We start from the raw sequence: 14,450 nt of genomic DNA on the forward strand, positions 1-14,450 counted from the left end.
GTCTTATTTACAAAAGGAACGACCAGCCGAGAGCTTATTCGTACATATTTTTTGGCTATGCAAGGAGACCTTAGCAGCCTACTGCCACCTCGTAATCTCAAAACACACACTTGTGAATGAATGCATTTCCAGGCCCCACAGGCAAATGCTTTTGAATAGGCTTGGGAGGTTGCTATTTAAATACATGTTTGCTTTAATCTTGGCCATTATGATTCTGCATCTGCCACTTAGTGGCTCCATTAATAGCTCCCAAGTTCTTTAGACTCACTGAGCCTAAATTTCCTCACCTATAAATTGGGGGGGTGCTTCCATCTTCCTTATAAAATGGTTTCAAGGATTGAAAGGGCTTATGGCAAGGTGCATTAGTCCTCACAATAAAGTTGCTGTTGTTATGATTTGGGAGTGCTCCTAAGGACAGGACCTGGGATTTCTTCCTAGTTTCTCTGGTGTAATGAAAAAGTCATACTATTCAAAGTGATATAAAAAGAAACATCTCAAAGCACTTGAGATCTCTGAAGGAAGTTTTAGGTTCTGAGCAACAAACCAGGACACATATACAAAGTCACTGTGATTTGCAGTCACAGGAGACTAAAATAAGCTTGACCAAGGAGACTTTTCTATGGAAATGAAAGGCTCCTTCCCATCCCACAAACGGCCACTCTACGCTCTGATTTTTCCAGGGTTGTCATCTTGGCACATGTCACTGTCTAAATAAGCCATCACTTTTTAGAGGCGAGAAAGCAACAGTTCCCTCCTGGACCAAGAGAGATACCTTTCGTGGTATGTCTGTTTGAAATCAAAACAGGAAAAGACAAAGATCTTAAAGATGTGTTTGACTGTTTATTCAAGGAGTTTTCACGGGGAAAATGTACCTCTGTAACCCCGAAGAATCCCATCTTATAAGAAAATTAACCCAAGATAATTTAAATTCCCCTTTATTTGCTTTGCAGGAACTGCTTGTTTAGCAAAAGAAAAATATTTAAAGGGTCGTTGGAGATCTTTTGGTGATCTCTCACTGCAGTGCAAAGGGGCACTCTGTGTACACTTCTGCCTGAAGTCACAAGAAGAAATTTTCATTTCAATATCCCACGAGAAGCTATTAGTGCAATCACTGTTGTCTCAATTTCTCCACAGCTTCTTTAACGGATGATTTGCCATTGGAAATTGGTTGTTTTAAAAAGGATTCTGAGTTCCAAAAGAAAGCCTCAATAACTATATTTCTAGAATTACAAATGTAAAAGTTTTCATCTATCCTTTAACGTGAAGACCCAAAAAGCAAAAAACAAATAAACAAATATATATACACACACATATATATATATATACACACACACATACATATACACATATATATTGGTTGCTACGGGAAAGAAGACTGGCTTAGCAGGTAAAAATTCCTAGCTCAATTTCTGGTTCTCTACCACTCCTAAGCAGAAGGATTTGAACAAGACACTTAATCTTTAGACCTCCAAAATGGGCTGGACTGAATGTTGACTACGGTTTTTCCCAGCTCAAACAGTCTAAGAATCGAATATAGAACAAAAAGCCTGAACTAGAGCACCAAACTACAAGCTAGAGGGGTCTGGATTCTAGGCCTTCTCCATTAACCTGCTATGTACCCTTGGATAAGTCACAGGAAAAATTTAAAATATCCAATACTCATTGAGCACTCTCCAACTAACGGGCAATGCGCAGCACAAACACTGCCACATCAATTCCTCATAAGAGCTTTACAAACACATCTCAATATCATGTCCATTATGAACAGGAGGAAACTGAGTCTTTGAAAGGTGACATAGTTTGCCCAGTCAGCAAGTGGAAAGGTTAAACTTGAATCCATGCAATTAAATGCCAGAATCTAAACTCTTTTTATTTATTGCTAACTGTGATGCTGCCCTGTGCCTTTATGAAAGACATACCTCCCAGTGTGACCTCAGAAGAATGCTGGGAGACGACATGCAGGTATGTATATATGCATGGTCTCTGAAAAATACGAAGTGTTTCAAAGACTAAGAATGTGATATTGTGTTCTATCTCATCTCCGCTTCTGAGGAGGAAGCAGAAAAAGAGATGAGAGCTGACGAGAGGCCTGGGCTCCTGGGCTCTGCTGTGGCTATTCCTGGGGCCCAGAGGCACTTCTGTCTCCCATGGGGGATGCTCAACCAACTCTTCCCGTAATCTATGAGCTGGAACCTGTCTTTGGAGCAAACTACTTTGAGCAGCAACTGCAACCAAAAGGGTCCCAACAAGGGCAGTGTGTCCTGTTGACAGCCAAGAGCTATGCTGGACAGAATCAACCTGCTAACATACAATGGTTTAAAAAAGAGATGATGAGGAGGAGCAGCAGGTGAGAAACACTGATGGATGCTGACCTCGTGCCAGGCACTGTGTTGAGGCCTCTACTTGCACTGTCTCATTTGATCCTGACAGCCACACCATGCATTGGGTACCATATTTATCCCCATTTTACGGATGAGAAAGTTGAGACTCAAGATACTCAAAGGAGCCTTTCCAAAGTCTCACAATTAGTTTAGTGGACATCATTGCTAACTTCTAACAGCCCTTCCATCCCAAGTGATGAATCAAAGCCGATGAGTGTATAGCAGGCCCCTGGTGCGTGTTACTAGACCAGGAATGGGAGCAAGGCCTACACTGGCCCAGCCAGACTGCAGAGGAGGACTTATTTTCCATGGCTGCATTTTCTGCTTCTCCTGAGGGGAACCAGACACAGAAGGAAGCTGATACTAAATGTAAGAGGAAGCTGACGAGCTAAAATCGGCAAAATGGCAGAGTTGTCAGGTAAAATACAGAATGTCCAGCTAAATTTGAATTTTAGATAAACAATGAATAATAATTTAATATAAGCCTATCCCCAAAATCACACGGAACACACTTTTGTACTTAAAAAGAGTACAATTTTCTACATTCCTATCTGAAATTCAAATGTACCAGGTGCCCTGTATTTTTACTTGCTAAATTTGGCACAGTGGAGAGAATGAGTGAGTACATGACAACTTCATGAAGCCATAAACCATCAAGTACTTAAAGCCCACACTCCCTCTGAACCTCTGGCTATGTAAGGTAATTAATTCGTTTATTGGTCAAGCAGTTTAGAATTTCTGTCACTTGTACCCCGAAGCATCCTATCTCATGCAGCGGTCACTGGTTCCAACCCAGGCAGGAAGGCGGTAGAGCCCAAGCTCCCACCACCACACTCACTCCTAAAGGGACAGAAACTTAATGCCATATGAAAAGCTACAAAGCCAACGTTTAGGATGTTGAACTTCTATTTTTAGAGCTGTAAGAATGCAGCTTAACAGACTTACTGGGATTCATCAGATTCTCTTCAGTTGATATAAATTTTTTATTATAAAGTTATGGAATGTGAATTCCCCTAAAACTATAAAACTCCTTCATGAATACTAACAAATTCTAAAATAGCAGCAAAGGTGCTGCTTATAACCACCAAAACCTCAAAACCCAAAACACCTGGCAATTCAGGATTAAGAACTCCAATTTTTAAACATTAAAGATAAATTTCTACATTTCGTTTAGAAAAAAAAGGCAATGAGCATCATAGAAAAATGTGACTTTAGATCAAACCTGGAGCATTATAAAATAATCCATAAGATAGAGAGGGAGTGTATAAGTAAGCACAATGAATGAATGAATGAACAAACGAATGAATGGGTAACTGTAGGACTGAGTTGATCTCTGAGGATAAACGTGTGTGTGTTGGGCATACTGTTCACCAGCTAAAAAAGTCTCAAGGTAATGACTGCACAGAATCAAGGAATATACATGTGGTGCTGGTACACCATCAATGAGCAGAAGCAGGATGCTGGGTTAGTCGTGACAGCTGGGAAGAGAGCAAATCATTCCTGGGTTGCTATCTGCATCCACCCATTTCAAAGTCCTGCTCAGGCACAGAGGCTTCCCTATAATGGGAAACACACAGCATTAACATCACCATGATCTGGACTCCCTTCAAGTCCATAAAAAGTCGTCATTTAGGGCATGTCAGTACAGAACGACTATAAAGTTAAGGAAAGTTCTAACAAAAGTATATATGAAAATAGCTTGCTCTCTCATTCTCTCTCTCTCTCTCTTTCTCATAAATACATATATAAGAAAGAGTGACTCAGTGGTTCCAACCCAGGCAGAAAGCCTGCAGAGTTCAAGCTCCCACCACCACACTCTCAGTCCTAAAGGGATAGAAACTTAACACAATTTGAAATGCTACAAAGCCAATGTTTAGGTCATTGAACTTGCGTTTTTAGAGTTGTAAGAATGCAGCTTAACAGACTTACTGGAATTCACCAGATTCTCCTTAGTCAATGTAAATTTTTTAATTATAAAGCCACAGAACATATCTATCTATGAGAGAGAGAGACAAGTTAACTTATAAATTTAACAAAACCCCTATCAAAATACCAGTAGGATTTGTGTGGGAGGGATCAGAGGAGAACTTGATAAAATGTTTCTAGGTTTTATCTGAGAAAAGTAACAAACAAGAAACCTTTGAAAAGGAAGAGCAAAGCAAAGAAGGTTAGCCCAAAAAGATATTAGAAGTATTATAAAGCAAAACTATAAGAATAATGTGGTAGAACCATAGGACTTTTCAGGGAGATCAAAGGAACAGAACATAGAGTTAAGAAGCAGATCCACATATATATAAGGATTTGATGATAAAAATGTGCATCTAAAACCATTGGTTTGGTCAATAAACAGTGTTGGCCACGATGCAGGAGAAAAGAAAGTAAAGGCATGTGAATTTTAATGGAAGATGGCTTTTAAGAGTGTGAAGTGGCAGCACCTAAACAGAACAGTATGCACCCACAGAATGGCATGCACCCACCAAATATTATATATCTACCAAATGAATATTATGCACCCACAGAACAGTATGCAACTACCAAATGGTATGCACCCACAGAAGAGCATGTACCCACAGAATGACATGCACCCACTGAATGGTATGCACCTACTGGACCATATGCATCCACTGAACAGTATGCACCCACAGAACAGTATGCACCCACAGAATGGTATGCACCCACCGAACGGTATGCACCTGCAGAATGGTATGCACCCACTGAATGGTATACACCTGCAGAATGGTATGCACCCACTGAATGGTATGCACCTGCAGAATGGTATGCACCCACTGAACAGTGTGACCCACTGAATGGTATGCACCCTCAGAATGGTATGCACCCACTGAACAGTATGCACCCACCAAATGGTATGTACCCACAAAACAGCACACACCCACCAAATGGTATGTACCCACAGAACAGCAGGCACCCACAGAATGGTATGCACCCACAGAATGGTATGTACCCACAGAATGGTCTGCACCCACACAACAGTATGCACTCACCAAATGGTATGCACCCATAGAAGAGTATACAGCCACAGAATGATATGCACCTACCAAGTGGTATGTGTCCATCGAATGGTATGCACCCACTGAACAGTATGCACCCACCAAATGGTATTCACCCACAGAACAGCATGTACCCACCAAATGGTCTGCACCCACAGAATAGCTTGCACCCACAGAATGGGATGCATCCACTGAATGGTATGTGCCCAATGAACAGTATGCATCCACAGAACGGTCTGTACCCACAGAATGGTATGCACCCACAGAACACTATGCACCCACCAAATGGTATGCACTCATAGAAGAGTATATAGCCACAGAATGATATGCACCTACCAAGTTGTACGTGTCCACTGAATGGTATGCACCCACTGAGCAGTATGTATCCACTGAACAGTATGTACCCACTGAACAGTATGCACCCAGCAAATGGTATGCACCCATAGAAGAGTATACAGCCACACAATGATATGTACCTACCAAGCGGTACGTGTCCACTGAATGGTATGCACCCACTGAACAGTATGTATCCACTGAACAGTATGCACCCACCAAATGGTATATGCCCGCAGCATGTACCCACTGAACACTAGGTCGCTCAAGTCCTGTAACCATGTGCCCTCAACTCTATTTCCCATCAGGATTCCCAACAACAAGGGGAATGCAGTCAACTGGTGTACCTCCCCCATCCAGACTTCACTGGGTTTCCTTCACTCCACTCCCAATTTCTCTTTGCAGTTGGAATCTCTACCCACTCCTCCCAATAACAGAAAGAATTCCAGGAAATTAAAGGAAGTTCTTTACATTATGACATTCCCTGATCCTCCCAATTGCTTCAAGTTATCAGTAAAACAATCTGAGATCAGAAATAAGTCTTACCTGTTTCCTTTTTTCAGGAGGAAGCGATGGATCTCCATCCTACAAAGAAACAAATGCTACATTTTACTCTGTAAAAAAATATAGATGTACTTAGAAACAAGAAGTTGAACTAAATCATGAACCTAAATGTAGACTCTCCCCACCCTCCCCACCCTGCAGCCAGTAATGTGCTGAAGCAAGCTCAAATATACTTTAAAAAAATAACTACAAACTGAACCAGAGTTATTTTGGAAAAACCTCTAGAGAATCAGTTCCCATTAGGACCAAATCTATATATTTTCTAAAATTATTTGAATAAAAAAACTGGATTTGTCAAAATTATTTTTGATCAGAGGCTAAACTGAAATAATATTTCATTTGGTTTGAGTTCCTCTTTTAAAAAGTTAGAACCAAAGAACAGCGATGGGGACGCACATACACAGAGAGAGAGAGAGGAAAAGAGAGAGAAAGAGAGAGAGAGAGAGTTTTCTCTATGGGCAGAACAATCAATGTTGGGAGGGACAGTATTTGCTCAAAGTTAAGAAGACATTGAGAACTTCTAGTCCTATTACATATTTTTTTTGGCCTTAAAAGGATTCAGGCCGGGCGTGGTGGCTCACCCCTGTAATCTCAGCACTTTGGGTGGCCATGGTGGGCAGATCACCTGAGGTCAGGAGTTCGAGACCAGCTGGGCTAACATGCTGAAACATGTCTCTACTGAAAAATAAATACAAAAATTAGCCAGACATGGTGGCGGGTGCCTGTAATCCCAGCTACTAGGGAGGTTGAGGTAGGAGAATTGCTTGAACCCAGGAGGCAGAGGTTGCAGCAAGCAGAGATTACACCACTGCACTCTAGCCTGGGCAACAGAGTAAGACTCTGTCTCCGGAAAAAAAAAAAAAAGGATTCAATTCCTCTCCCTTTTGTGCCATATCAGGGAATATGAATATCTCAGGTGAAAAAGCGAATGCTCCTTAAATGAGCACTCTAATATCTGATGGTGTCCCCATATAAGTCAACATGATTTTAACCTAAGGAATCTATTCTGTTCTATTTCTACTCCAGGGCTGTTTAATAATGCCAGCGCAGACAGTTAAATGTCAGTAATAGTGTCCCACTTAAAAAAGAGATTGCCTCAAAAGCAGCAAGAATGAAAACTAGTATTATGCAGTTGGCATTCTCCATTTCAGTATCATTTGCATCTTAAAAGTTTTGCCATATAAAAACCTAGAGAAAATAAAAAAGCCCAGGATATGAGAAAGGTTACAAAAAGTATGGCTATGTCCATACTGTGTATTACCATGCAACTGTTTAAAAGACTGAGTTAAAGGCCAGGCGCAGTGGCTCACCCCTGTAATCCCAGCACTTTGGGAGGGCGAGGCGAGCAGATCACGAGGTCAGGAGATCCAGACCATCCTGGCTAACACGGTGAAACTCCGTCTCTACTAAAAATACAAAAAATTAGCCAAGCGTGGTGGAAGGTGCCTGTAGTCCCAGCTACTCGGGAGGCTGAGACAAGAGAATAGCATGAACCCAGGAGGCAGAGCTTGCAGTGAGCGGACATCGCACCACTCCACTCCAGCCTGGGTGACAGAGCGAGACTCTGTCTCAAAAAAAAAAAAAGACTGGGACGGGCGCGGTGGCTCAAGCCTGTAATCCCAGCACTTTGGGAGGCCGAGACGGGCGGATCACGAGGTCAGGAGATCGAGACCATCCTGGCTAACATGGTGAAACCCCCTCTCTACTAAAAATACAAAAAACTAGCCGGGCGACATGGCGGGCGCCTGTAGTCCCAGCTACTCGGGAGGCTAAGGCAGGAGAATGGCGTGAACCCGGGAGGCGGAGCTTGCAGTGAGCTGAGATCTGGCCACTGCACTCTAGCCTGGGCGGCAGAGCGAGACTCCGTCTCAAAAAAAAAAAAAAAAAAAAAAGACTGAGTTAAATCTGTATGCCTAGAAATCTGGATGATTCAAATCTAGATGAGTTAGATCTGTAGGCCTAGAAAGATGTCCAAAATAAAGTGCTGAGGGAAAACAGCATGTTTTATTATTTTAAAACATACATTTGGAATTTATTTTATTTCTCCATGAATTTTTTTTTTTTTTTTTGAGAAGGGTTCTCACTATGTTGCTCAGCTTGGCCTCAAACTCCTGGGTTCAAGCAATCCTCTCATCCCAGCCTCTCAAAGTAGTTGGGATTACAGGTGTGTCACTGCATCTGGCCTAATATAACTCTCTGGAAGGATGGCAATGCTTTCTATATACACTGTCCAATACAGTAGCCATCAGTCACCTGAGCCCATGAAATGTGACATTGACACTGAGGAATGTAGTCTCTTATTTTATTTAATTCTAATTAATTTAAAACTAAGTAGCCACCTGTAGCTAGTGGCCTCTGTATTACTGCAGACTTATGAATCCTCTTTTTAAAGAACTCTATATAATTAAATTAACAAGTAAACAGCCACACATACAGCAGTCCCCACTTGTCCTCAGTTTCAGGTACTTGAGGTCAACCATGGTCCAAACATGTGAAATGGAAAATTTCAAAAATAAATAATTAATAAATTTTAAATTGCATGCTGTTCAGAGCTGTGTGGTGAAATCTTGCACCATTCCCCTCCATCCCACCTGGGATGTAAATCACCCCTTCATCCAGGGTATCCACGATGTCTATGTGGCCCACTCGCTAGTCACTTAGGAGCTGATTTGGCTATCAGATTAAAAAAACAACAGCATATATAGGGTTTCATACTCTCTGTGGTTTCAGGCATCCACTGAGGGTCTTGAAACATGCCTCCCTTGGATAAGCAGGGGAGCCTACTGCAAACACACACGTATATGTTCACAGATGCCAGAGCAAGAAGCATATACACACACATACACACACATACACACACACACAGAGAGAGAGAGATTAACTTGTGAGTGGGATTGGGTTGTGGAGGAAATAGAGGTGGTGACTTTTACTTCTAAATTTTTCCACTTTGAACTGTTTACATTTAACCATTTCTAAAGAAACAGCATGTGAAAATCTCTTTATATCTTAATTCAGGGAACAGGAAAGTGGCCGAACAGGGCAGCCTAACACTTACGATCATCTCTCGGTACTTCTTCTTCAGTGACTGGTGGCGCTCCCGGAGCTGATTGGCCATGAGTTTGTACTGGTCTCTTTCCTGTTGACAGGTGTCCAGCTCCTTGGAGAGGATCAGCAGGGCTTCCTTCTTGCTCTCCAGCTTCCTCTTACACACCAGGTACTACAAAGCAAAAAATCCAGGCAACAGGTCAAAACCATCCATGGGCCTCCATTTAACACACAATGTACTTCACACACCCTGTGGAGAATTTTTGCCATTCTCATTTTTAGAGCTCATATGCCCAGAGAGATATTTTTTAGCAAATGACATGTACGTAAAGGCTTCTACAGTGCTAACATGCAGTGACCTCACGACAGAACCTAAACCTTGGACAATAAGTCAAAAACCAGAATGTTTCAAAAAGTTGCATAAACGGGTAAACAGGTAGACAACTGGACCCCAATTTTGTTTAAAAAGGATTTATATATCCAGATAAGATGATGTAAAATTTTATTAAGATATTTAATACAAATTTTATTAAAATGTTACTCACGACAATCTCTTGGTAGTAAAATTATTTACCCAGGTTTTGAAACTTTTCTTGATGCTTTTCTGTGTTTTCTAAGTTTCCAGAGTAAACCTATATGGTTTTTTGTTTGTTTGCTTGCTTGTTTGTTTTTTGAGATGGAGTCTTGCTCTGTCATCCAGGCTGGAGTGCAGTGACATGATCTCGGCTTACTGCAACCTCCATCTCCTAGGTTCAAGCAATTCTCCCACCTCAGCCTCCCAGGTAGCTGGGACTACAGATGCGTACCACCATGCCCAGCTAATTTTTGTATTTTTAGTAGAGACAGCCAGGCTCTGTTGGCCAGGCTGGTCTTGAATTCCTAACCTCAGATGATCTGCCCACCTTGGCCTTACAAAGTACTGGGATTACAGGCATGAGCCACCATGCCTGGTCCACATAGTTTTTATTGTTAAAAAAAAAAAAAAAAAAAAAAAAGCCCAAAAAAGTTAGTAAAAATAATTGAACCATAAATCATTGCAATAGATTGCAACTGCCCACCAAACCCAGCAGCTATTTTCTCACTTGCCAATTTGTCCACTAACATGGCCCTGATGTGTTTAACTTTTCCTGTGATTCAAATGCAGGCACTCTCCAACCAGAGACCAATCTTAGGAGGTAAGTATTTTAGCCACATTTTGAATTCTCCCAAAACAGTTGAGTACACCTGGTTGGAACTCTTGCCTCAGAGTGATGTGGCATCCTTCCTTGTGCTCACTCTCCTGCACTACAAACCACCCTCACCTAAGTCTGACCCACCATACTGGCCAGCGTGGGCCCGAATAGGACACTTCACTTTTTATTGGATATGTTGCACCGTCTGGTATTATTCACATATGTGAAATGTGGCACTAAATACCTTTTGAATTTGCCCTGTAAAAGACCAAATTCAGAGCATTCATGAAAACAATTTATAGTTTCATTATACACTCTGACATGAGTACTTTGTCATTATGGACGCTCACACAAAGCGGAGCGAGAATCAGCACTCCCATTCCACTAGAGTCAATGCTCTTTTATGGACAAAAAGCATTACTCATATATAGTGCTTGGTCGGAACTGACTTTGTTAAGTTCAATTTCAAATAAATGAAAGAGGGAAAAAGAGAGTTTTGTACATTTGCACAATTTTTTTTTCCTTAAAAAAAAAAAAGTAATTGCTTAGCTTCAAAAACAAAGGCGAAAGAAAAGGCATTCTGAGACGGATTTGAGTTCTAAAAAAGGACACTTCCACCTTGGATGAATTTTATTCCTGGCAGTAATGAGGCTGGAATCCTGCCTTAAAATGTCCTGGATTTTGAGACATTGACATCGTCTTCATGGAGGCAAAATGGTTCTGTTGTCACAGTGATTTCTCAAGAGTAAAATCCCCAATGAGTAAATATCAGAGGAGAGTGGCTCAGAAACCCAAACTGCAGTGTCCTCAGGGACGTATTGAGATTTCACAGGAAAAATACCATTTACACACAATTTAACACATCTGCCCTTGTTCCTTCAGTTCTTTTCCCATAATCAGCACCCTTGGTTGTCAGCACTGCGAGTATTGGTGACCCAAAGACAGTCACCTTTATCCCTTCAATTTATCAGATTCAAACCTGAGGCCCCAGAGACACTCCTGCCTTCCAATTTAGGGGACAAAAATCCTCACGCACGGAGACATTGGAAGCTGCAGTAGGTAGGCTCCGCGGGAACACCCCGCCTATTGAACGGTAACAGGTAAGGCCACTGCTGACTGTCAAAGTGGAAATTCAAGTTCCTTGACCTTGAACAGTCTCTGTTAGGGTCTAAGAGAAAAGCTATTTCACTCACAAAGCATGGTCCAGATAAGGCCATGAAAGCTGGGAAGGGCAGTAAAATGCCTCCCTTGCTTCTAGGTCTGAGGTGCCTGGTAGAAAACAGGCACAGAGGCCTCTGCTGAGACCCATTGGCCTGGGATTTGAAGAGCAAAAGTTCTGTAGGTCCCAACAATTTTACTCCATGTTATTTATTTTTATCAGTAGGACAAACCTGAGGCTGAAGCCTCATTTGTAAAGTAGCTCGAAGCAGAGCTCTGGCTGAAGGTGAGACACCTCCCCTGTAGTTCTGCTGCACCCTGGCACGACAGTCTTTGGCATCTATAGGGAACCCTAGAAAACACTGCTCTCTGCCAGGCATGGTGGCTCACACCTGTAATCCCAGCACTGTGGGAGGCCAAGGTGGGCAGAACACCTGAGGTCAGGAGCTCAAGACCAGCCTGGCCAAGACGGCGAATCCCCCTCTCTACTGAAAATACAAAATTAGCCGAGTGTGGTGGCGGGTGCCTGTAGTCCCAGGCTACTCAGGAGGCTGAGGCAGGAGAATCACTTGAACCCGGGAGGCAGAGGTTGCAGTGAGCCGAGATCACACCGTTGCACTCCAGCTGGGCAAAAAGAGTGAAACTCTGTCTCAAAAAAAAAAAAAAAAAAAAATTAGCTGGGCATGGTGGCAGGTGCCTGTAATCCCAGCTACTTGGGAGGCTGAGGCAGGATAATCACTTGAATTCGGGAGATGGAGGTTGCAGTGAGCCAAGATCATGCCACTGCACTGCAGCCTGGGTGACAGCATGAGTCTCCATCTCAAAAAAAAAAAAAGAAAAGAAAAAAGAAAAAAAAAGAAAAAGAAAACACTGCTCTCTATCGCCTGGGATGCTTGTTAAAATGCAGATTCCTGGGCTCCAGCCCAGGCCCACTAAATCAGAATCTCTGGTGCCTGGCTCAGGAATCTGCATTCTTAGCCCATGGTCCAGATGATTCTTATCCAGTCCACACTTTAAAAACTCAGGCTCTGGAAGCCTCAAGCTGCACAGTGTCTCAAAAGTTAGAACCAACTAAAATGGTCTGGAGGGACTGAAAGGCCACAGTTAGCCCACGAGTTCAGGGGCGAGGAACAGTCTCAGAGCCATTCCGGTGAGTGTCTGTGCCACCTTTTGTAGCTTTTGGGATTCTAGACAAGTACAAACAGGGACCGCATTTTACTGCCTCTAGCCAAAAATCTTATACAGTCATGTAGCACATAACAACACTTTAGTCAATGGCACACCGCATATATGATAGTGGTCCTACCATAGAAAGGTGGCGGTACCTTTTCTATGTTTAGATACATTTAGATACACAAACACATACTATTGTGTTACAATTGCCTTGTATTCAGTACAGGAACGTGCTGTATATGTTTGCAGCCTGGGAGCAACAGGCTGTACCACATAGGCTAGGTGTGTAGTCGGCTGTGCTATCTAGGTTTGTGTAAGTACACTCTATGATGCTCTCACAATGATGAAATCGCCTAGCAGCACACTTCTCAGAAAGCATCCCTGTCGTTAAGAGACGCATGATTGTATATGCATGTCTCATCAAAACAACAATAGAAATCTGGGAAGTGGGGAGCAGGGCGTGTTGGAGAATGAGATGAAATTTCTTGGCCTCATTCTAAAAAAGTAAAAGTGTATTCCCTGTAATGACAGCTGTTAAAATGTCCCATTTCTTATCCCAGTGATTGGAAACAAACAACAAAAAAACTGGAGAGAAAAAGGTCATGAAGATCCTTCTTAGTGGGCAGCTTTGAACAACCGGCAAACATAAGGCTGGGGCATTAGAAGGAACCCAAATTAGAATGGAAAACCAGACAAGCTAAGTCACTGTGCTTGGGCTGTTTAGGCTCCCAGAGGAGGATCAGTAACTATAGATAGCAGATCCAGCGATGGGCTCATCATGAACTGCAGGTACCTTGGGAAAGACATAAAACACAAGGACCAAAAGCACACTACCCGGGCCTCATTTCCACACTTGGAAGATCGGGGGTTCCCAGGGCACTCTCCACCTTGAGGAACCCACGATTTCAACACCACTGTCGAATATCACTGGATGTGAAGAGTGCAGGGGAAAGCACAGGGTAAGGGCTCCAGTTCAGAAGGTACGACTCACTTTGAGTACCCAGAACTTGCTTTCTCTGCCTTGTCTAAGACAGAGCTGGCTCAATGATTTCCAAAGACCGTCTGCAGCCAGCGTATTTCCAGAATCTCTGGACAGTCACTTGGTGGGACAGGGTGCTGGGACTGAAACTGCATTTGCAGCAGCAATTTATAATCGAGTGAGAAAAGGCCAAACATCTATTGGGTCAATATTCATGGCTCTTGCTATTATTTCTAGTTCTCCTCTCCTTCCAGGCATGTGGCAGGATTGTCCATCCCCACTGCTTTTGGGTAAAGCAGAAACACGGAACCTGCTTCTTGATAAAATGGGATTGGAAAGGATGTGAGTTGCTTCAGGAGGAAGGCACTTGAGAGAGGAGGTAAGAATTGCTGGGTTTTCTCCTCCCCTGCAGCAACAATGGTGGAAGCACAGGTCGCTATGGGGGTGCCACAGGATAACAGAGCTTGGAGGGGCAAGCACAGCAGACAACTGCCTGGAGAGCCATTTGGGTCCACAGAGAACTTTGTGTGATCCAGAAAAAAATGATTGATGTGTCAAAGTACTGAGATTTGAGGGTTTGTTACTGAGCATAACTTAACCCATCCTGATTCACAGTGTCTATATCAAAAAACGGGAC

The 14,450-nt window shown here is 42.7% G+C and overlaps 1 protein-coding gene across 4 annotated transcripts in view; it reads right to left on the reverse strand.

Annotated features, from left to right (window-relative positions):
- Positions 1-14,450, reverse strand: part of CCDC149 (coiled-coil domain containing 149) — a 106,209-nt gene that overhangs the window by 59,676 nt on the left and 32,083 nt on the right. For all 4 annotated transcript variants that reach the window (XM_033213900.1, XM_033213902.1, XM_033213901.1 and 1 more), the window contains 2 exons: positions 9,342-9,503; positions 6,269-6,307 (listed from right to left, as the gene is read on the reverse strand). In XM_033213900.1, the coding sequence (XP_033069791.1) occupies positions 6,269-6,307; positions 9,342-9,503 (201 nt within the window). The remainder of the gene's footprint in view (positions 1-6,268; positions 6,308-9,341; positions 9,504-14,450) is intronic.

This window comes from Trachypithecus francoisi, unplaced genomic scaffold, assembly GCF_009764315.1.
Source record: "Trachypithecus francoisi isolate TF-2019V2 unplaced genomic scaffold, Tfra_2.0 Lachesis_group1, whole genome shotgun sequence".
Lineage (NCBI taxonomy): Eukaryota > Metazoa > Chordata > Mammalia > Primates > Cercopithecidae > Trachypithecus > Trachypithecus francoisi.